The following is a 22,403-nucleotide window of genomic DNA, read 5'->3' as shown; positions in this document are numbered from 1 at the left end:
CATTGTAAGAAAAGGACATTGCAGATCAATATTCCTCATGAACAAAGATGCAAAAATGCACACTGCAAAATATTAGAAAATAGAATCTAGCAATATATAAAACAGATACATCACGATCAAGGGATGTATCCCAGAAAGATACAGTTGGTTCAACATTAAATAATAATGTAATCCACCATATTAATAAAATACAGGAGAAAATTGTATGATTATTGGAATAAATAAAAACCATTTTTAAATGTGACTACCTATTCATTATAAAAACTCTGAAAACCAAGAAGATAAGAGAGCTTCCTCAATTAATAAAGCTAACACCATACTTAATGGAGAAATACAGAACATGTTCCTATTATGGTTGAGAACAGAAAGAATGTCCATTTTTATCGCTACAATTCAACACTTTCTTACAGGTCTTAGTACGATAGGGCAATGAAAAGAAATGTATAACATAGAAATTGAAAAGGAATAAGTAAAACTTTATTCAAAGACAGTATGATTTTGTTTATAGATACTTCTAAGGAATCTGCAAAAAATTTCTAGAACTAATAAGTTCACCTAGCAAGGTCGTGGAATACAAGACCAATAATTCAAAAATCAATTGTTTTCCATAATCTGGCAAGAAAAATTAGAAAATTAACATTTTAAATACTACTTAAAATGACACCAAAAGCCATAAAATACTTAGAAATAAATTGAAAACCCTACAGTTTGGAAACTGCCAAACATCGTCGAGAGAAATTAAAGAAGACCTAAATAAATAGAGAAATATATCATGTTAATGCTTTGGAATATTCAGTATTCTTAAGATATCAGTTCTCCCCAAGCTGATCAACAGAGTCAACACAACCCCACTCAAAATTCCTACAGGTTTTTATTGTAGAAATTGAGAAGCTGATTTTAAAATGTGTATAAAAAGGTAAATGGCCTAAAATAGTTAAAACAATTTTGAAAAGATGAATAATGTTGGTGGACTTACACTACCCAATATCAAAACTTATTTTCAAGCTACAGCAATCAAGGCAATGTGGTATTGGCACAAAGACAGGCATATAAGTAAATGAAACAGAATAGAAAGTCCAGAAAAAAACCCACAAAATATATTAATTTTTTAACAAAGGTATAAACATAATTCAATGAGGGAAGAAACAGTCTTCACAATAAATGGTACTGGAATATCTGGGTATCTATTAGAAAAAAAATACTGAACTTCAACTTCTGCCTCACACCATTACAAACACGAATTTAAAATGAGTCAACACCTAAATGTAAAATTTATTAAATGTCTAGAAGAAAATATAAGGGCAGACTTATGGAGTAAGAATAAGGGTAGTAAGAACACAAAAGGCACTAACTATAAATGAAAAAAATGGATAAAACGGACTTCATCAAAATTAATATGGCTTTTGCTCTGTAAAAGATACATGTAAGAAAATGAAACGTACAGTCACAGATGTGGAGAAAATATTTGTAAAATATATACCTGAAAAATTACTTCACTACAATACATAAAGAACTTTTACAACTCAATTTGAAGAAGACAAACAACTTTGTTTTTAAATAGACAAAAGATCTGAACAGTCACCTCACAGAAGGAAATTTATCAATGGTCAAATAAGCACATGAAAAAATGCTCAACATCATTACTCATTAGAGAAATGCAAATTAAAACCACAATGGATATCACTTCACAATCACCAGAATGACTGAAATTAATAAGACTGAAAATGCTAAGCATTAATGAGGATATGGAGAAACAGAAGCACTCATTCATTGGTTTGACAATTCTTTACAAAGTTAAACATACACTTAACCATATGACCCAGTCATTCCATTGCTAAGTATTTACTAAGAAAAATAACATGTCCACAAAATCTTGTACGTAAATATTTATAGTAGCTTTATTCATAATTGCAATTATGCTAATAATCCAAATATCTATCAAGAGATGAGCAGATAAGTAAATTATAATACATCCAGTCAATTATTCAGTAAAGAAAGGTCCAAACTATTGATTTTTTAAAAGTATATTGCTAAGAGAAAGAAGCCAACCTGAAAAGGCTACATTCTGTATGATTCCAAATATATGACATTCTAGAAAAGGCAAAATTACGGAAGCAGTAAAAAAGAAAATCAGTGGTTGCCAGGGATTTGAAGAGAGGGCGGGGTGACTAGGTGGAGTACAGGGGATTTTTAGGGCATCCAGACTATACTGTATGATACTAACAGGTTGGATACATGTGATCATGTTTGTCCAAAACCACAGAATGTACAAAACCAAGAGTGACTCCTGATGTGAACTGAATTTTGGGTGACTATGATGTATAGGTGTATCTTCATCAGTTATGACAAATGCACCACCCTGGTGGGGAATGTCAATAACAGGGGAGGCTCTGTGTGTGTGGCGGCAGGGGGAAATCTCTGTACCTTCCTCTGAATTCTGCAGTGAACCTAAAACTGCTCTTAAAAATGAAGTCTTGGGGGAAGGATATTGCTCAAGTGGTAGAGCGCATGCTCAGCACCAAGAGGTCAGGGGTTCAAACCCCAGTACATCCTACAAGCAGAAATCAGTGAAGAAAGCTAATTACCTCTCCTTCATTAAATGAAAAATGAAGTCTTTAAAAACGTTTTTTTAAAAAGGCAGCAGAAGTAATCTCAAGGTGGATCAATATAACACAAAAGATAGGAACTCAGCTTTCTGTCTGTTGTGTTAAGTGCAGAGGATATAATGAACAACACGGCATAGACTGCCCACAGAGAATGTTCATTCTGGTGGAAAAAGAGCAAAACTGATTATGCAGATAGTGGTGAGCAAGTCAGACCAGCGCTGTAAGGGAGAGCTCAGGTGGTGTGGGATTAGAATTGGAGAACCTAACCGAGTTTGAGGACCAGGAAAATATTCCTGAGGAGGTGACATGTAAGCTGAGTCTAGGGAGATGTGTTTGCAATGCAAAGAAGGTGAAGAAGACTCCAGCCAGAGAGAGCTGCACCTGAGCAGACTCCAGGCAGGAAGGAACGTAGCCACTGTGTCCTGAGCACAGACAAGAAAGAGAGCGCCTGGAGGTGGGGCAAGACAGCAGGACCAGCTCTCAGAGCCTCATGTGAAAGATGCAGCCTTTTATCTTATGAGCAGTGGGAAGTTATGAAGGGGAAATGCATGGCAGGGACATGGTCAATTTTGTCGTTTTAAAAAGATTACTGTGGGTGCAGAGGGAAAAATGGTCTATCCCAGTACTATCCCTTAGAAATAGAATGAGAGCCACAAATGCAGGTCACACATGTAATTTTCAATTTTCTAGTAGCCACATTTAAAAGATGTAAAAAATTTAAAACCTGGGAATAATTATTCTTAATAATACATTTAATTCGAAAATTCCAAAATATTATCTCAACATGAGCCAATATAAAAAATTATTGAGTTGTTTTGTTTTTTTTTTTACATTCTTTTTGTTGTTGCTGTTCTGTCTTAAAAATCCAGTGTGTATTTACAGCACATGTCAATGCAGGCTGGTCACATTTTCAAGTGCTCAGTAGCTACATGTGACTAATAGCTACTGTAATGGAAAGTACAGGTCTAGACTGAGGCAGATCTGATCAAGGGGCTTCAGTAATTTCAGGGCAAGAGAAATGAGGTGAGCCATAGGGGTTGATCTGAGAGACAATTTGGAAAAAGAATTGAGAGTGCTTGGTAACTGGCTGTCAGAGTCTCAAACAAACTCCTTTCTCTAGCAGTCAGTCCTTGCCTTACTTAACACATTTGATGTAGTTGATCATTTGCTCCTTGAAACATTTCCATTAATTGACTTCAAGCACATTACACTCTCCCACTTTTCTTCCTACCTCACTGACTCCTTCTTCTCAGTCTCCCTTGCTCTTTCTTCCTCATGTCTCTGTCCTTGAACACAGGGGGGGCTCCAGGGCTCAGGCCTGTACTAGCTATCTTCTCTATCTATATCCGCCCACTGCCCTGGTGATCCCGTCTGGTCCTGTGGCCTCAAATACCATCTATAGGCTGGTGACGCCCACACGTGTATCTCCAGCCCAGATCCCTTCCCTGAACTCCAGACCTACAAATCTCTTATAACCCATGTCCAGTTTTGTTGCCACTCTCTTCCTTCAAAATAAACATTTAGGTTCCCCTGGTCCGCTGCTATCAGCCTAGTCTAGTCACTTAGAATACAGGAGTGAGCAACACAATGATCTCTGCTTTCAAAGAGTTTACATTCTAGTGTGTGTGTGGTGGGGAGAGGACAATGAATAATAACATAGTAAATAATCAAATTATACAGTATGTTAAAAGTTGATTTGAACCACAGGGAAGAGAAGAAAGGGGAAATTTGGGATGGGGGCGCTAATTGCAATTTTAAATAAAGTAGTCACGGTGGAGGAGGAGCAGAATGTTACCTTCACCTTTTAAAAGCTGCCTTCGGTTTTCAGTGTTCAGGACATAATAAAGGTGGTCAAGGGTTAGCCTTGGAGGAGGTGAGTAGTGGTTGTTTTCTGGTTCTCTTTTGAAAACAAAGCCTAAAGAATGTCCTGATGGCCTCCCTCATTACCCGTGAGAGCTGAAATTCTCTCTAGAGGGCTATGTTTCTTACTACCAGCCAACATTTTAAACACTTTCCAGAAAGAGAATTTTCTTTACTTCACAAGACTATTCCTAATAAAATGCACAACATCACGCCAGGATGCTGGGCTGTTGGCCAAACTTACTCATGAGCTAAACCTCTCAGAACAGGTGCCCAATCTGTGCCTCAATAAACGCCACCCCCACCCCCCCGCCCACCATCTCTACATGGCTCCTGCATGGTCCGTGTTGCAAGTGTTTGGGAGTGAGCCAGAGTTAAGAGCAGAGTTCAGAAACCAAACTGCCTGGTTTCAAATCCCAACATGGACACTTACTACACACATAACTCTGGACAAGGGAATTTCAACCTGGGTTTGAAATATAGGTAACAGTCTGTATTTCATAGGGCCATGTGAATAACGACCATGCTAATGATCCCATGTTTGCAGTCCAGGCACATTCTCAGATATGGCCAAAACCAGCCAGGAGGGACATCAGACTCTAGAAACCCTACGACGCCACTTCCACCTCATCTCAGTGTGGCAAGTGCCCCTCCCAGCCAGTGCTCAACAGCACCACCTAGGGGCGACCTGGCCCTTCCCCAACACAGCATAGAAACCAAGTGGGGCATTCTCTTCTCAGGGCACCTTCGTGTTCTACGTGAGACACAGGAAAAACGTCAGAAGGGCAACATCACCCTGTGATGCAGTCTGTAAGTACTCCCACAGGAATGGTTTTTTTCCCCTTTTAGGGGGTCCCTGTGAACTCAGACCTGCTCAGAAATGGCAGCCACGGTAGTGAGTGAACTGAAGAGCAAAAGATGATAGATTCTTTGTGGAGATAAAATGGTGACATGTGAGATGCTGAAGAATATGCTTCACACCAAATGTGTGAGAATAGCTGAAATGTCAACACTCTATTCCATTAACATCTGTTTTTCTTCATCTGAGATCTCCCTTTAACTTTGTTATTTTAAGTATCCCTTATGTTTCAAGATAATTTTCCCTTCATAGTGTAAGCAAATGCCTGGAAAAAATTAACTGAAAAAATGGCTTTTAGTCATTTGGAGCAGCAAAAGCAAAAGTAGCAGCTGAATCAAAGCCAACTTAAAATTAAATTGCTAGTGCTTGCCTGCAGTTTAGATAACCAAATGTAATGTAAACACTGCATTATTATTAGGAATGAATGGGGACGCCTGTGATCTAGAAATGGATGAGGAGGAGGAGTGATGGAGGTGGGGGTTCTTCCATATGACTGATTCTGGCATGGCTTCTAAATCAGCTGCAACCCTCCATAGGACCCAGTAATGCAAGGTTTCTCCTCTGTCACTGTTACATAACCGGACTACACATGAGTGTATGCAAGCACATACTCACACATCTAGACACTGCAAACATGCCTATGTGATACGCAAGCACACACAGCCCCACACCCTTCCCCTGAGAGGCACAGGAGCACAGTTAACATCCCCACATACAGACCCCCCCATACAACACATGGACTCCACAAATACACGCTCACAGAACACACATGAATACACGAACATCTCACAAACATGTATGCACCAGCCACACACCAAAACCGCACAGCACATGAGTACCACACAGCCATGTAAAGCATGTGCAACACATAGTTGCAACTCGCACACACACACCCCCCCACACACACTGACTCTTCTCTTGGTCCTCACAGGCCACGTTCTCAGTATGTTGATAGAAATAGCTCACTTGGGCAGGGAAAGGGCTGCCTAAACCATCTCAGCTTTGGTATTGCCTCATATTACAGGTCTCTAATGACCTAAAAGGCTACTACAAATATCCCCAAATCATTACAGGCAAGTCACAACAATACCTTATTCCTAGGAGAATTGTGAAGCCCTCTGAATTAAAATCAAGATAGGCCATCGACTAGGGATGAGACAGTGTGTCCTTTCTATAAAAAACTGAACACAGTGTTAAGTGCTGATCTGATGCAATTTGTTTGGACAGAGTATGAGAGAAGATACAAGTAAAACTTGGGACAAGTGGTTTCAATGAAAAATTCTGCAGCTAGAAAAATCATCCCATGTGTGAGACTTGGACTTGAATTTTCCGTACACCCCTCTGTATTTCATGGCTTTCAAAAATACACAGATGTATTATCTAGGATTTGGTTCAGCTGTCAAGTGACAGAAAACTCAAAATAGTAGCAACAGAAACAAAACAGAGAGCAAAAATAATTCCCATATAGATATAGGATGTCGGGCTGGTGTGGTGGCCCATGACTACCAGGGACCCATGTTTCTTCTCTCTTATTATTCCAACATCTTCAACATTATGGCTTCCCCTTCAGGGACCAATATGGCTGCTCCAGCTCAATCATCACACTCACATTCCAGTTGGCAAGAAGAAGAAAAGAGAAATAGGGCATATCCCTTCCTTTCAAGGACACTTTCTAGAAGGTGCCATACAACACATCCACTCACATCTCACTGGTCAGAACTATAACATGACCACAGCTAGCTGCAAGGGAGGTCTAGACATATGCTATTTATTCTAGGTGGCCATATGCCCAGCCAAAATTGGAGGTTCTATTATTATAGAATAAAGGGAGAATGAATATTGGAAGATAGCTATTGGTTTCTACCACACGTTAAAAAAAATAAGATAAAAATAGCCTCCACTCAGAAGTAATTACTGTTAACATTTTGATATGTAGCATATATATATATACACACATATATAATTTCTTTTACAAAACTGAGTCCATACTGTATATACTGGATTTTTGTTTGTTTGTTTTCATGCTGTGAATGTCTTATAACCATATGTAGATGCCTATCCTTTTTAAAGAGCTCAAAAGAAAAATCTAATCTGCCTCCAGCTAATAAAATAAGCATGTTATACAAGTCACTCAAATCAATTATTTTTACTTGAAGCATCATTCAGCTTGGGGTTCAGGACAGGGATGTAAATGCATATCAAGTAAAAAGCCAGGAAACTTTGAGAATCTGTGAGAGGGTAGGGTCCCTGGCTGCAGGAGCATCGGAGCTGTAGACATCCTGAGAATGCAGGTGTGAAGAGGACTCTTGGTGGGGACTCACCTCTGTGCACATGGGAAGAAAGTCTGGAGGCAGAAGAAGAGGGCGGATCCCTGCTGGCTCCCTCCTCTTCTCCAGCCAAACCCTCAAATGCTGCTAGCTGGAGAATTGAGCTCATTTGGGAAAATTATTTTGTGGATTCTGCTGATTATGATACTTAGGGCTTTATTCCCTTAGCAACCTCTCCTAGTTTTCAGAATCCTTCTTAAAAGATCAGGGGATTACATTTCAGATAAGCATCCAGAGTGGTGACTTATCTTAGTAGCAATTCAGAAGTTCCCGCTTGCTCTCATTGAATAGGCTGCTTTATTTACTTGGTGCCCACAAGTGTGTCACAGAAAAACAGCCTGCCTTCTGCTCTCCACTCCCTGCTGTCTTCCTAAAGCGCCTGTTCAAACCAGCTCCGCTCAGCGTCCTCCCCTAGATCCCTGTTTCCTCTTGCACCAAATCCAAACTTCTCCACTCGACTTGCAGCGCTTTCCAGGATATACTCACTGGTTTGACTGACCCCTGTTCCTAAAGCTAAGCACACATCAGGTCCCCTTCCCAGAGCAGAGACCTTGTTTAGGAAAGTGAGACTTTGAGAACCAAATGGACTCTACCCCTTATAAGCTACGTAAGAATGAATGTTAGTTAACCCCTTAGATCTCTGCTTCCTGGTGTGTTAAATGTAACTAATAAAAAGAGACCCATGGGGTAAAAGAAGACTATGCATATAAAGTGCCTTGCCCCTGACAAAAGCCTAAGTGACTGTGACTTTCCTCTCCCCATCCCCTCTGTTTAGGGCTTTTCTGCTCAGAGTTTGCAGCAGATTGTGTTCCAGTTGGATGCCATTTTTGAGGCTGGTCCATACCTTGCTCCCTCTGGGCTGGGTTATTCCATTGCTCAGAGCCTGCTGGCTCAGATGACTGAGAAAGAAAAGCTATTTGAGGGAGTGAGATGGTGGAGAAGAAAGATAGAGAGGGTCTGAAGGGAAGTGGAGAGATTAACCTGAAAAAAAGACAGGGACAGGAAAGATGAGGAATGTAGATGGGGCCACACGTGTGAATTTTAAGTAGGGAGCCAGGGAATCAAGGGATTGCCTTCTAATTCCTTGTGAAATTTGGGGAGGAGGAGATCAGTTAACAGTGCGATGACAAATGGAAGGGACTTTACAGTTATCATTTCGATGACTGCACAATATTACATTAAGGACATAGAGAAACATTGAATTTACCACTTCTCCTACTGTTAGACACTCAGATTGTTTATGTTTGCTATTATTAGATAGCCCCACAAAGATTACTTTCATGTACACAATTATTTTTATATTGTATAATTATCTTGACATGAAAATCAGCAGCCAAAGGGCAGAAACATTTTTATGTCTCTTGAAATTCACTGCCAAATTGCTTTTCAAAATAAGTGTAATAATTTACAATGCTAATAGCACTCCACGAGAGTGGAGTTTCTCCACTCCACGAGAAACTCCAGTTTCTCTGTCTTTTATAGCACTGAGTTTTATTATTTTAAAATGTTGTTTCAATTCATTAATGATTTAAATTATACTTATTTGAGTAACACTAAGGTTGACCATTTGTCTCTCTTTTTAAAAACAATTTGAATCAGCTATTCTTAACCTTTACCTGTTAGGACTTAATACTGATTTTATATAGCTGACAAAGTCTATGGTAGATATTAATCTTTTGCATGTCCAATTGAGGGAATTTTCCCCATTTTTCATTTTTTAATTTTAGTTTTGATTGTTTAGGAGTATTGCATTTTATAAAAGTTTTTTTTTAAAAAGATAATGTGTACTTTGATTTCTAGCCTGAGAAAAGTAAATACCTATCTTTGCAGTAGAGTTTTTCTGTCATTTATTAGAGAATAAAGGGGACAGAGGTCTTCTGGGGACATAAAAGGTTATAGGAGGGGGCTGGGCCCTAGGCAGGCTGCAGTCTCCTCTGAGTGTCAGAAGCTCTACTCTGGCCAAGGCCTGTATAATTTTCCCAAGGAGAGTACTGGCACACGAGGACAGCAGAGACTTTGGGCAGAGTTGGGAGACTATGGCTCTTAAAGTCTAGCACAGAGCTCCCCAGGGGGCTTAGAGGTTAGGGCCATTCCTTTACATACATTGAATCCATATTTGTTTTTATTTCCCATGAAATTGTTGATATCTCATACACAAAGTACCTGCTGATGTCCTGTGTGCCCTTGGGCAACTCACTCCACCTCTCTGAACTTCATTTGCCCCATCTGCAAAGAAAATAACCTCAAACATCATGTAATTGTTTCAAAGAATAAAATGAGAAAATGAGTATGAACCCACTGTATGAGCTTCAAAGCACTTTGAAAATATAGGGAACAGCAGATTAGAAGACTACCTCCTTGTTACTTTTCAAATATACCAACAGAACCAGCTTTATCCTTCTCATATTCACTTAGTCAGTAATCTAAGCTGCAAAATTATGCATATCTCCATGAAACTCAATAAAGTTATTTTCACTCTTTGTGAAAATGAACAAATGTCTTTAAATGCTACTATTTTTCCTGATTTCTCATGCCAAAAAAAAAAAAAAGTCACTCACCAACTGAATTAAGTAAAAAATTTCAGCTGCCCTGCACAATGTTCTGCATCATGTGGCCATGTACTGATAATAATGGTGGATAATAATGGTGGCTCTTTTTCTAAATTTGGTGGGAATATTAAGTGATGCTGAACTCCAAGGATAATAGCCTTTTGGAGTGAAGACTACTCACTTGGCATGAAGCAAGAGCAGCCCGGATGTGTTTGGACATGCTGAGGAAGTAGGTACCTTGGACATTATGACCCACCATTGATGCCTGAGAGGGAGAGGAAACCCTGAGGACAGATAGAAACAGAGAAAATGAGATATTTTGAATATCATTCATCTGCCTCAGCATTTGTCCCAAAAAGATTACACTTCATCCAACACCCTGGCTCTGGCCAAATAATGTAGAGCATTCAATGGCCCTCTGTGATTCCTGCCTCTTTCAGCAGCAATCTTTCTTAATAACAGCTTCATACATTTCACTAAGCACCTGCTCTCTTCCTCTGCTGTCAGCACAACTATCTGTATACCAGCAAATAGACTTGTACTTCCCAGTAGAAAACTGTATTCTTTGTCTCTAAGAACCAAGTAGAAGGAGTGTGTGTGTGTGTGTGTGTGTGTGTGTGTGTGTGTGTGTGTAGATGCCCAGAGCAAGAGGTCAGGATTGCTGGTATGGGTCTCTCCAACCTAGTTTTATAAGGTCTAGACAGCTTGGCTGACTGCAGCTCTGATTTTGTAAAACAGAATTGATTTGCAAAAATCTGGGCCAGGAGAGGGCACACCTGGGAAGTGACTGTGAACTCAGAATAAGGAACAGGGCAAATACTTGAGAGCTACAGAAAAATAGAGGGTTGAGGGAAACCAGAATTTAGAATTCCTTGATGGGGCCATTAATTTCATCAAGGCCAAATGGGAATCAAGTGTCAGCCTTCACCTTGGGCCATAAAGGAAGTTCTTCTGAGTGTGGAAAATTAAAGTTCTACAGAGGACTGTTTAGTGTCCTAAATCTGAAATTACACTACGTGATTTATTGCTAAAACTCCTTTATTGCAACTATTCTAAACTCCAATCCACTATTTCAGGAGTTTCACTGCATGCCAAACTGAGAAAAAGACTGTATGACTGCTTAGATGAGTGTTCTCTACCCTGGCTTTCCATTAGCATCTTTAGGAAATTTGATGCTGGTCCTCACTCCAGACCAGATGAGTCAGAATCTCTGGGTGAGAGATCCAAGAAACTAGTTTTTAAAAGCTTTCTAGGTAATTCTAATGTCCAACCAGGATTGGAACCACTGGCTTAGGCTGAGATGGGCAAGACATACCCAAGGGAACCAGAGAAAGAGTTGTGGTTGAGAGGTTGTGATTCTTGGGCAAAACTTCAGACAAGGAAAGTTTCTTTGTTGTTCATGCTTGGATAATGCCGGAATATAAAGGCACCAGAGGATATGTTCAGTGTGTCACAGGGCTGGATATAATAAATTTAACTTGTGACTACAAGCCAGAAACCAAACTTCACACATAACCAAACCCAAAAACATAACCAGGATCAAACAACCTGGTGGATGAATAATATATTTAGTTGTGTGTTTCAGTCAAGTATCAAAGATTTACAGAGTAGAAACCCACTCAAGGTAGCTCAAGACAAGGGAGGTTTGTAGTAGAGACTACAAATAGCAATTCTAAGGGATGTAGGGATCTAGACTCCCAGAGACAGGAACCAGACACTCAGGGACTGAGGTCATTCCCTCCATCTCTCAGTCATTTATCTTCCTTATCTCTGTTCCTCTCTGCACATCTGCTTCATTCTTTCATTACAACTGGCTTCCTCTGATTCTTATTTGACACAGGGCTCAACATGAGTGCTCCAGCCCTACCTTATGATCTTTCAGGTCCAGAGACCAACCCTGACTGACCATTGTCACAATGTTTCTTAGTTCAAATTTTCAGGAAGGGAATCTAGTCACTGGTCTTATATAGCAAACAATGGCTGGTCTTGACTAGCCTTGGGTTAGGCATCAATCTCCTCCCATAAGCTGGGCCAGGGGTAGAAACTGTCACATGGTTCACAGACTGAACATTCTTGGAGACCAAGATGTACTTGTGCAGAGCTTTGAGTGGAACAAGCAATGAAGTACTTCTAATACCCATCCATAACCATTGCATCACACACCTTTCTTCTTCTTCTGCCTCCCAGGAGATAGGTGGGGATGGAGGAGATGAGGAAAGCTTGAAAGAATGTGCATTTTCTGCTTTCAGGATCCAGTCCAGCATCTGAGACAGGTAACCACAGACTGGCATGACCCAAAGACAGTCTACAAACTCTCAACCAGCATTTATGTACATGATTATACATGTGTTGTCTTCCTTCTGATACCATTAAAAAGTCAGTCCATTACTGGTGATGGTGAAATCCTGAGGATGTACAAAACACAGGATCTCTGTTTGTTTAATTTTAACCTCAAAATTTCTGCTGCATTTTAACATGTAAAAATATAACACACAAGGGATTCTCCTCCCCTTGTGCCTTTATCTGTTTGAAAAATTTGTGATTAACATGCGATTATAGTGGTTTGACAGTTCGACAGCTCTGAAATAACATTCTTGGGTTTTAGTTGACAATCTTTTACTGAAACCCAAAATGGCGCTTTCCAGAAACTTAGACCTTCAGCCAACTTGAAGGTTCATGAAAATGGTGGTATGAGAATTTTATGAACTCCCCAAATAGAGAAATTGTGTGTAAAATCATTTTATGGTCCAACATTGGCTATTGCAGCAAAGAATTGAATGGTCCTACAGTTTTTCTTCTTTTCTCTAGTTAAGTTCAGCTGCACTGAGGCAGGAAAGCAGGACTAGTCTGGACTTGGGGACCATGTTTAGAGGGAGAAGGCCAGGATAAAAATCCACCTCCCACTCCAGCCTGTAGACAGGAGTATACATAGATATTTTTTTCTTTTTGGGCCCCTGGGTCTAGAGGCAAAGTTAAGCCAGGAGAGAGAAGAAGGTACACAGGGAAAAGTAGAGGATGCCAGTAACAAATGTCTATTTTCACCTTGCTCAGAGCATGCTGTCCCTGAAAATCAGGGCTCTGGCTCTGGTATAATGCCATCATGCTGATATGCAACCATTTATTTTAGAGCCTTAGATGGAGTCAACTATTTTAGCTTTTCCCCAAGTACAGCTATTGGAGATTCTGGCTAATTAAAAACAAAGAAGAAGTCCAATACTTGTATTTTACTGATGAAACAAAACACCTTTAAACCAAAAGGATGATTTATCTGGGCTGGAAATAAAACTCCTGCCTACTGAAGTCTGGTGCAGCTGAGTTATCACTATTTTTGTCCTGTAATTTGTTTTATAGGGTACTAATTAACAGGGCAAAGTCTGTTGCCAGGAAAGTAAATCACATTTTGCTGTTTTCTTCTTTTCTAACAAGACACAGACCTGGTCTTTAATCAAAGAGCAAGTTCCAAGGGCACTATCAGCTACTGTAGTTGCAAAGAATTCGGCTGGGAAGATAATGGTGAAACCTGTTGTGTAGAGCTCAAGAAAGACAGTGGAAGAGAGGAAGAAATGGAGGGAGAGAGAGGAATCGATTGCACAGGCAACCTTCAAAAGAAGAGATTGTTGTTTTTTTTTTTTTATAGATGTCCCATCTTTTTTCTGTTCCCCACAACTTGGCTTTTCTCCTCTGACTTTACTCAGCTGACACACTGTACCACAAACATCCTTAAACAACTCATTCCCCCCAACCCCCAGTTCATTCCTGTGCCTATACATTTATTTTTTTTTTAAGGTTGAGGCAGGGAAGTCTGATGACAGACCTCCCTGCCCCAAGCTCTCCCTTCTCTAGGGCTTCTTCTTCAATCTAGCCTCCAAATGACCTTTGACCCTGGGCTTTGCTGTCTGGCCAGTGCAACTCATCCCTCACCCCTCCCCTCCCAGGTCACCCTCCTTGCCTGGCCTCAAAGTCTTCACTCCTTTTTCCCTTTCCGCTTTCCCCCATCTCATTCCTGGATGTTCTGGACTGGCGGCGGTCCTCTGGCTTCTCCTCCCTCCTTGAACCCTCAGAGACATCGTTCGGGGAGGGTATATGGTGGGGGAAGGTAGTTGATGGGCGGGCGAGAAGAGCGAGTGCGGAGCTGGCATCCTGGAGCCAGGAGCCTGACGTCACCGCGCCCTGCTTGTCAATCTCCGGCGGGTACACTACTTGTAGCCGCCTTTTCTTCTACTGTGTGTCTCACTCTCGGAGGCGCCGGCACAGCGACAGGAGCCCCGTATTCCTCTCCCTGCCAGCCCAGCCACCACCTTCAGGCGTTGGCTCTCTTCGCGCGGGGAGCGCAGCCTGGCGCGCTGCCACAGAGCTCATGATCGGCGATTTCCTGAAGCCCTGACTCCTCAGGTGAGCAGCCCGGCTTCCTAAGGGAACTTTGAGAGTGTGGAGAGGGGAAGGGATGAAGTGGCCAGGGGATGAGTTCTTCCCGAAGCCGGAGAAATGGAGTCAAGCTTGATTCCACACCCTCCTCCTACACAGAAACATCTCAGCCTCTCTCCCGAAAAACCCCTATCCCAGGGTTCTCTGTGGCTCCACGATTTCAGAAACTTCTCTTTCAGAACCTTGGACAGCGACTCTGCCGCCTAGTTTACGAACGCCTGACCACGCGGGTCAGCGCCAGGGTGGGACTCTCAGAGGCTGACACCACTAGCTTGGTGCACACGATGCGTGTGCAAATACAGGCACACTTAGGTGATCTGTGTGCACGTGACTGTATGTTATTCGTGTGTATATCTGTGCAAAAACTCAGGTATTAGTGCGGGTATGCCTTGTGCATTTCACTCACTCACACGCTCACTAATTCAACAGGTATCGTTTATTTTTGGCTGTAAACCACTGCTTCCTCGTTCTGTTCTGGAGTCCCGGGGTGGGATGGGCAATATGAGCAGGACACCGGCGCCCGGGGAAGTACCCTGGCGGCGTGAACCACACACCTGAAGCTTCCTCTCCCTCTCCACGCAGGGTGTAGCGTCCAGCCGCAATGAACGCGAGCGCATCTTCGCTCAACGAGTCCCAGGTGGTGGCAGTGGCGGCCGAGGGTGCGGCGGCAGCGGCCACAGCGGCAGGAGCGCGGGACACAGTTGAATGGGGGCCCCCTGCAGCGGCAGCGGCGCTGGGGGTCGGCGGCGCAGCTAATGCGTCGCTGGAGCTGTCTTCTCAGCTGCCAGCGGGGCCACCAGGGCTGCTGCTGTCGGCAGTGAACCCATGGGACGTACTGCTCTGCGTGTCGGGGACGGTGATCGCAGGTGAAAATGCGCTGGTAGTGGCGCTCATCGCCTCCACACCGGCTCTGCGCACGCCCATGTTCGTGCTGGTGGGCAGCCTGGCAACCGCGGACCTGCTGGCGGGCTGCGGTCTCATTCTGCACTTCGTGTTCCAGTACCTGGTGCCCTCGGAGACTGTAAGCCTGCTCACTGTGGGCTTCCTCGTGGCCTCCTTCGCGGCCTCAGTCAGCAGCCTGCTGGCCATCACGGTAGATCGTTACCTGTCTCTCTACAACGCGCTCACCTATTATTCGCGACGGACCCTGTTGGGTGTGCATCTCCTGCTCGCCGCCACCTGGACGGTGTCCCTAGGCCTCGGGCTGCTGCCGGTGCTCGGCTGGAACTGCCTGGCAGAGCGCGCCGCCTGCAGCGTGGTGCGCCCGCTGACGCGCAGCCACGTGGCGCTGCTTTCCGCCACCTTTTTTGCTGTCTTCGGCATCATGTTGCACCTGTACGTGCGCATCTGCCAGGTAGTCTGGCGTCATGCGCACCAGATCGCGCTGCAGCAGCACTGCCTTGCACCACCCCACCTTGCAGCCACCAGAAAGGGCGTGGGTACGCTGGCCGTGGTGCTGGGCACTTTCGGTGCCAGCTGGCTGCCCTTTGCCATCTACTGTGTGGTGGGCAGCCATGAGGACCCAGCTGTCTACACCTATGCCACATTGCTGCCTGCCACCTACAACTCCATGATCAATCCTATTATCTATGCCTTCCGCAACCAGGAGATCCAACGTGCCCTGTGGCTCCTGTTTTGTGGCTGTTTCCAGTCCAAAGTGCCCTTCCGCTCCAGGTCCCCCAGTGAGGTCTGAAGGCTCCCTCTGCCCTCTCACCAACACCACACCCCAACAAGCCAGACTTTGGTGACGAACTGTGAGATCCCAATAGTGTGACTCTGACTTTGGAAAGAAAGAATAAACATAAACACAACAAACTTACAAAGACAAAGAGGCTTGTTGGTACTTTACATATACAGTGTATACACGTGTACATATATATACAAATATTTGTATCTTCTGGAAGTGTTCAGGATGTGGAACCTCCTGTTCTGAGAAAAAACTAACAAAAATGTGGTTGTATACTCAAATTGTACATCACATTTGTCAAATGAAGACATTCCAATACTGCTTAATTATAGCACTTTATTTTTAGCTGCTGAACTGCCAGAACAGTGTTGCCATTTTCAAAAGGTAGGGGAAAGGGGTTAAAAAGTGTATTTTTGTTGTATGTGATAAAGTATTTTGCTGCATATGCATCAGTAAATTATAACATATTTTGTACACAAATAAACACATTATAAAAATGCAATTTTTGGCATGTGACTGATGATAGAATAACTATTTAAGAGCTGGATTAATTAGTGCATTTACTCTAACAGTTTTTTTATGTATCATCTCCCTCCTGTGAAAATCTTGATGTAAAAAAAAAATCATATGTATTTGCACATTGTTCACAAATTGTCACTGAAACACCTTATCCAGATTATTGGGGAGGGGAAAGAAGGGAGTAATATATTCACATCACAGTATTCATAGGACACTAAAGCATTATTGGTGTTATCAGTGCAAACTAATCTACCCCCTTGGCTACTGGGTTTGGAAGACAATCTCCAGAGGATGTCGGAAACCATTCCTTTATCTTACACATGTGCACTTGTGAATCCTGAAATCACAATTTTTAGACATAGTTTTTCCATCTAGAAAGAATTTTAAATGTTGAAAATTCATATTGACTGAGTTTATTGTTACTGGCCAGGTCTTGTAGCAAAATGCACAGTCCTATAAAATAAACAAATTCTTCTAAGACAGGAGTCCAAGATATACTGTGTTCATGAGATAAATGAAGGTATGCCTAGCAGTCCCCTTTAAGGCACTCTTATCTTCAAAACACAGGGCATTAAGATCCTCAAGAACTAAACATTCCCATTCCACTACAGGGTGTGAATCATAGTTAAATTGTTCCCCTCATCCCCTTCTTCCAGACTGATGTGAGGATAAATACAATATATGTGGACATGCTCTGAGCACCTATGAAGAAATATGCACAGAAGTACAAATAGTTACTGGTCTTAGGCCTTAGGAAAATACACACAAGCAAATTTTCTCATATAGTCCACAAGTATTTACTGAATGCTTATTATCTTCTAGACACAGTCTCAGGGCTGGGACTACAGAAATGAACTAGATAGACAAAAGGTGTCTGCTCATAGTGTTATACTCTAGTGGGGGAGATGGCCTACAAGGAAACAAATACACATTGAAGAGATTTATTATAAAGAATTGGCTCAAACAACAAAAACAAAAGAACTGGCTCATGCAACTATGGAGGCTAAGAAGTCGCAAGAGCTATAGTCAGCAAGCTGGACACTTAGGAGAGCTGATGGCATGGTTCCAGTCTGAGTCCAAAGGCCTGAGAACCAGGAGAGCCCATGGGCTCAAAACCCAAGAAGAACTGATGTTTCAAATAGAGACCAAAGGCAGGAAAAGACCAGTGTTCCAGCTCAGGTCAATCAGGCAGCAGGAGTTTACTCAGCTCTTTTATTCTTTTCTGCTCTTCAATCCACTGGATGAGGCCCCCTTGCATCAGGGAGGGCAATCTGCTTTACTCAGTCTACTGAGTCAAATGTTAATCCCATCTAGAAACATCCTTGCAGACACACTCAGAATAAGGTTCAACCAAATGTCTGGGCACCCATGGTTCAGTCAAACTGACATGTAAAATTAACCATCACATCAAGAGAACACAATGATCCAAAAAAAAAAAAAAAAAAGAAAAGGAAATAAATGTTTCAGGAGGGAGTAGTCAATTGGGTCAAACATTGCTGAGAGAATAATTCAAATAAGGATTAAAAACAATGACTATAGATTTTTTAATGTGAATGTCATTAGTGAACTTGACAAGAGAAACTTCACAGGAATGAGGCGGGTAGGGGGAAAGGTACAAGAGAAAAATGAATGAGCATTCTAGTCTCCATCATCTTGCAACAGAGCTGCAACCTTTTTAAAACAATAAAGCACACCAAGTTTTATAAACATATAGTTTTATAATGGCTGTAAATTTAGAGCCAGGAAGATCAGCATTATTACCCATTTGTTATATTAACATTTCTTTTAACGAACTAACCGTCATAGACTAGTCAGCATCATCAGTGTTTCAGGCTCTATTAGTATCCAAGATGCATCCAAGTGGACTAAAATAGCAAAAGCTCTGGCTGTAAGCTTTTTCAAACACGTGGAGAGGTAAACAATATGACTTCAGAGATGGAATAAAAAAGTCATTACACATACTATAATTACAAAAAATTTTTTCTTGCCATTAGTAAGTTAAGAAATTTCAACACTAGGGGTGGGGTACAGCTCAAGTGGTAGAATGCATGCTTAGCATGCATGAGGTCCAGGTTCAATCCCCAGTACCTCCTCCAGAAATAAATAAATCTAACCCACCCCATTTTTTTAATTAAAAAAAAGAAAAGAAAAGAAAGTTCAACACTAAGCTAATAGGACAGGCCATGGGTTTATAACTTCTATCTACTTGGTATTAATATTAAATATCTGCCCTAGTCCTAATCAAAATCTTTGAGAGAGCCAAGAACAGGAAGATACTAAACAATCAGGTTGTTAATACTCCCGGTGTACACAATTGGCCAATCTGTGTAATGTCAGTGGGCTGGATTTTATCCTACCTGATGATGTAAGGATATAAAACTCAAACATTTGTATGAAGAAATGTCACATATTCATTTGGTCCAACTAGTATTAAGAATCTCCTATTTTAATCTCCTATGCTAGTTGCTGGGAGCATACAGTCTCAGAGAAAAGCAAGATTCACTCTAACATCCAACCGCCTACACACTTTGCTGTCTAATGGGCATCCTAAATTTAACACATTTAAAATAGAGCCACTGATCTTTACCCCAATAAGTGCTCTTTCTCCCTTCTTTACTATCTAAGTTAATGGCAATGTCATCTTCCTAGTTGTTCAAGCCAGAAACCTTGGACTGACACTTACCCTTCCTCTTCTCTCAGACCTCCCACCCAATGTGAATGCTTTTTTGCCTTTATTTTCAAAAGACATCCAGAATCTAGCCACTTCTTCCCATCTCCACCACTATCATAATCTCTTGCCTGAATTACTGTAGTAGCCTTCTCTCTGGTCTCCTGGCTTCAGTTTTTGCACCCTTCAGTCTGTTGTCTACAAAGTGGTTCATCCCACAAACAGTTGCTCCCTTGACTACCCTTCAGATCAAGTCACAGAATGAGCCCCCTAGCATTATAGCATGTCTTGAAAGGACAAATTTAGGGGGAAAATGTGAATGACATAAAACCCTGGTTCAGAACTATTTTAACATGGAACTTAAATCCAGGGCTATTCATAACTTAATAGCTCTTCCCCAAGGAGATCACTTATAAGCAAGAAAAATATTTTAATTGAATGCTAGAAATTTAAAGAAGTTTGTCAAATCTCATCAAAATCCACTTGCTGGAAATAAAAGCTTTTTTTTTTTTTAAAAAAGGACAAACTTGGAGAAGAGGTATTTAGACTCCAGAAATAGGCCTTGAATAAGAGTTTCTTAAGTGAGGAATTTGGGGGTTGTGGGGGCCTTGTGTCTGGTCTAGAAGTGAGGACATAGACTCTTCATCCCAAGATAAGGAATACAACTGGAATAGACCTAGAGTAGGGGCCTCTGCAGCATGAGGCCCAGGGCAGAGTCCCACTTAGCCCAAGGTATTATTTTCCTATTGCTGCTGTAACCAATGACCACAAACTTGGTAGCTTAAAACAATACATAGTCAGTCCCTTACAAAGATCAGAAGTCTGCACTATATTTCATTGGGCTGAAGTCAGGATGTAAGCAGGGCTGCACTTCCTTTGGAGGTTCTAGGGGGAGAATTTGCTTCCTTGACTTTTTCAGGTTTTAGAGTTGTATTCTTTGGCCTGTGGCTGCTTCTGCCATCTTCAAAACCAGCAGTGTATTATTTTGCTTCAGTGGTTACATTGCCTTCTTCTGAAGCCAAATCTCCTTCTGCCTCCCTCCTATAAGGACACTTGTAATTACATTTAGTGCTTGCCCAGATAATCCATGATAACCTCCCCATCTCAAGATCCTTGACTTAATCACATCTGCAAAGACTCTTTTATCATATAAGGTAACAGTCACAGCTCTGAGAACAGTACTGATGAAAAGTGCAATAGTAAAGGTATACACAGAGTGGTAGGGATCCCATAGGAAGGTCAGGGAAATTCTATGGAAGGCTCCACTAGCAAGGCAATACTGTGCTGAGTCAAGAAGAACAAAAGAAATCTACAAGGCAAAGGACATTGAAGGAGAGTGTTCTAGATCAGGAGGACAACATGAATCACAAAAGCATGGCCCATTCAGAGCAATGCAGGCCATTCAGTATGGCTGGAGTGTATAAGATCTAGAGCCTAGAGAGGAGGTAACAGGAGATAAGTCTGGAGAGGTAGGCAGGAGCAAGATTATAAAAAGCAGCATTAGGAATGGACTGCAGGTGGGAAATCTGGAAGCCAAGAGACTATTTTGAAGACCAGTTGCAGCAACCAAGGTAAGAGGTGCTGTCAGCCTCAGCTAAGAAGGGCAGAAGGGGTAGGGAGAAGATGGACTCCAAAGATCTCAAAGAAATAGAGTGTCTCTGACTGAGTGAGTGATTATGATTATGAGGAACAATTTAGGAGTCAAGGATGTTTAACTGGGTGGATACACTGAGATGGGAACAGAGGAGGAGGCAGATCTGAGAAAGAGGGTAGTGAATCAAGTTTTCCATGTAGGAAATGTCAGGATCTGTGGGATAACCAAGTGGGGGAAATTGGCCCTGTGGCTTTAGAGCTCACAAGGATTGCTGGAATGGAGACCTTTTTTCGGTAGTCATTGACCTCAAGGTGGAAGTGAAGCCATGGGAGGGAGTGAGAAAAGGCCAAAGTTACAATCTGGACACAACAACATATGAGAGTACGGTGAAGGAACGCAAAAGAGAAAAGGAGACCAAAGAGGAGCATCCAGGATAGACCCTTGGAAAACCAAGAGGAAAAAAGTTTAAGAAGGAAGTGATCAAGTATATAAAGGCTGCCCAGAGGTCACGTAAGAGAGGGTTTGGAATGTGTGAAGCTGAGTGAGAGCAGCTTCAGTGGAGAGCAGGATAAAAGCTAGATTGCAGTGGATTGAGGAGACAGTGGGAATTTTCTAATTTTTACAATATATTTAACTTTAAACAGAAGGAAAGAGATAGGGCAGTAGTCTGGGGGAAATATAGGGTATTAAGATGGTCTTTGTTTTGTTTTGTTTTTTAAACATGGGCAAAAATTGAATATATTATTAGACTGAGGAGCAAGTATCATTAACTGGAAAAGCAGAAGACAGCGGAGAGAGAAAGATGCCTGACAGAGTGAGGCTTCACAGGAGAATGGGGTCCAGAATATGATGTCAGGAGGAGAGAGGGACTTAGACAGGAGGAGGTGGAGACACAGCTCCCCTGCTCTGACAGGAGGCAAGGTGGGAATGACTGGTATTAACAGAGCTAAGTTTACAGGTGGTGGGAGGAAGTTCACAGAGTTCCTATCTGACAACCTCAATTTATCTGAAGGAGGAGTGCCAGTTAAGAGACTATTGCAAGAAGTATCAAGAACATAAGTTGATGACATTGGGAACAAAGTTGTGAACTTGAGAGAGTGTAATCATTTAATCAAAATTAAAGGTCAGACCATACCAAGAACTGCAAGGATGCAGAGCAGCTGGAATTCTTATACATTGATGGTGGGAATGTAAAACAGCATAGACACTTTGGAAAATAGTTTGGTGGTTTCTTGAAAAGGTAAGCATACTCCTACCATATGACCCAGCCATTCCACTCTTAAGTATCTATCCAAGAGAAATTAAGGCA

At 41.9% G+C, this 22,403-nt stretch overlaps 1 protein-coding gene across 1 annotated transcript; it reads left to right on the top strand.

The window, feature by feature from the left end:
* Positions 1 to 14,343: 14,343 nt before the first annotated feature.
* GPR6 (G protein-coupled receptor 6) lies at positions 14,344 to 16,815 on the top strand. Its single transcript, XM_010989593.3, has 2 exons — positions 14,344 to 14,593; positions 15,209 to 16,815. The coding sequence occupies exon 2, from the start codon at positions 15,228 to 15,230 to the stop codon at positions 16,317 to 16,319; it is 1,092 nt and encodes a 363-aa protein (XP_010987895.1). The 5' UTR covers positions 14,344 to 14,593; positions 15,209 to 15,227; the 3' UTR covers positions 16,320 to 16,815.
* The last annotated feature ends 5,588 nt before the right edge of the window (positions 16,816 to 22,403 follow it).

This window comes from Camelus dromedarius, chromosome 6 (genome assembly GCF_036321535.1).
Source record: "Camelus dromedarius isolate mCamDro1 chromosome 6, mCamDro1.pat, whole genome shotgun sequence".
Classification (NCBI taxonomy): domain Eukaryota; kingdom Metazoa; phylum Chordata; class Mammalia; order Artiodactyla; family Camelidae; genus Camelus; species Camelus dromedarius.
The sequence above is the reverse complement of the archived record's forward strand: the minus strand, read 5'-3'. Positions and strand labels throughout refer to the sequence as shown.

Excerpts from the sequence above, each read along its gene's own strand:
- GPR6 (XM_010989593.3), top strand. The coding sequence starts at position 15,228 with ATGAACGCGAGCGCATCTTCGCTCAACGAGTCCCAGGTGGTGGCAGTG.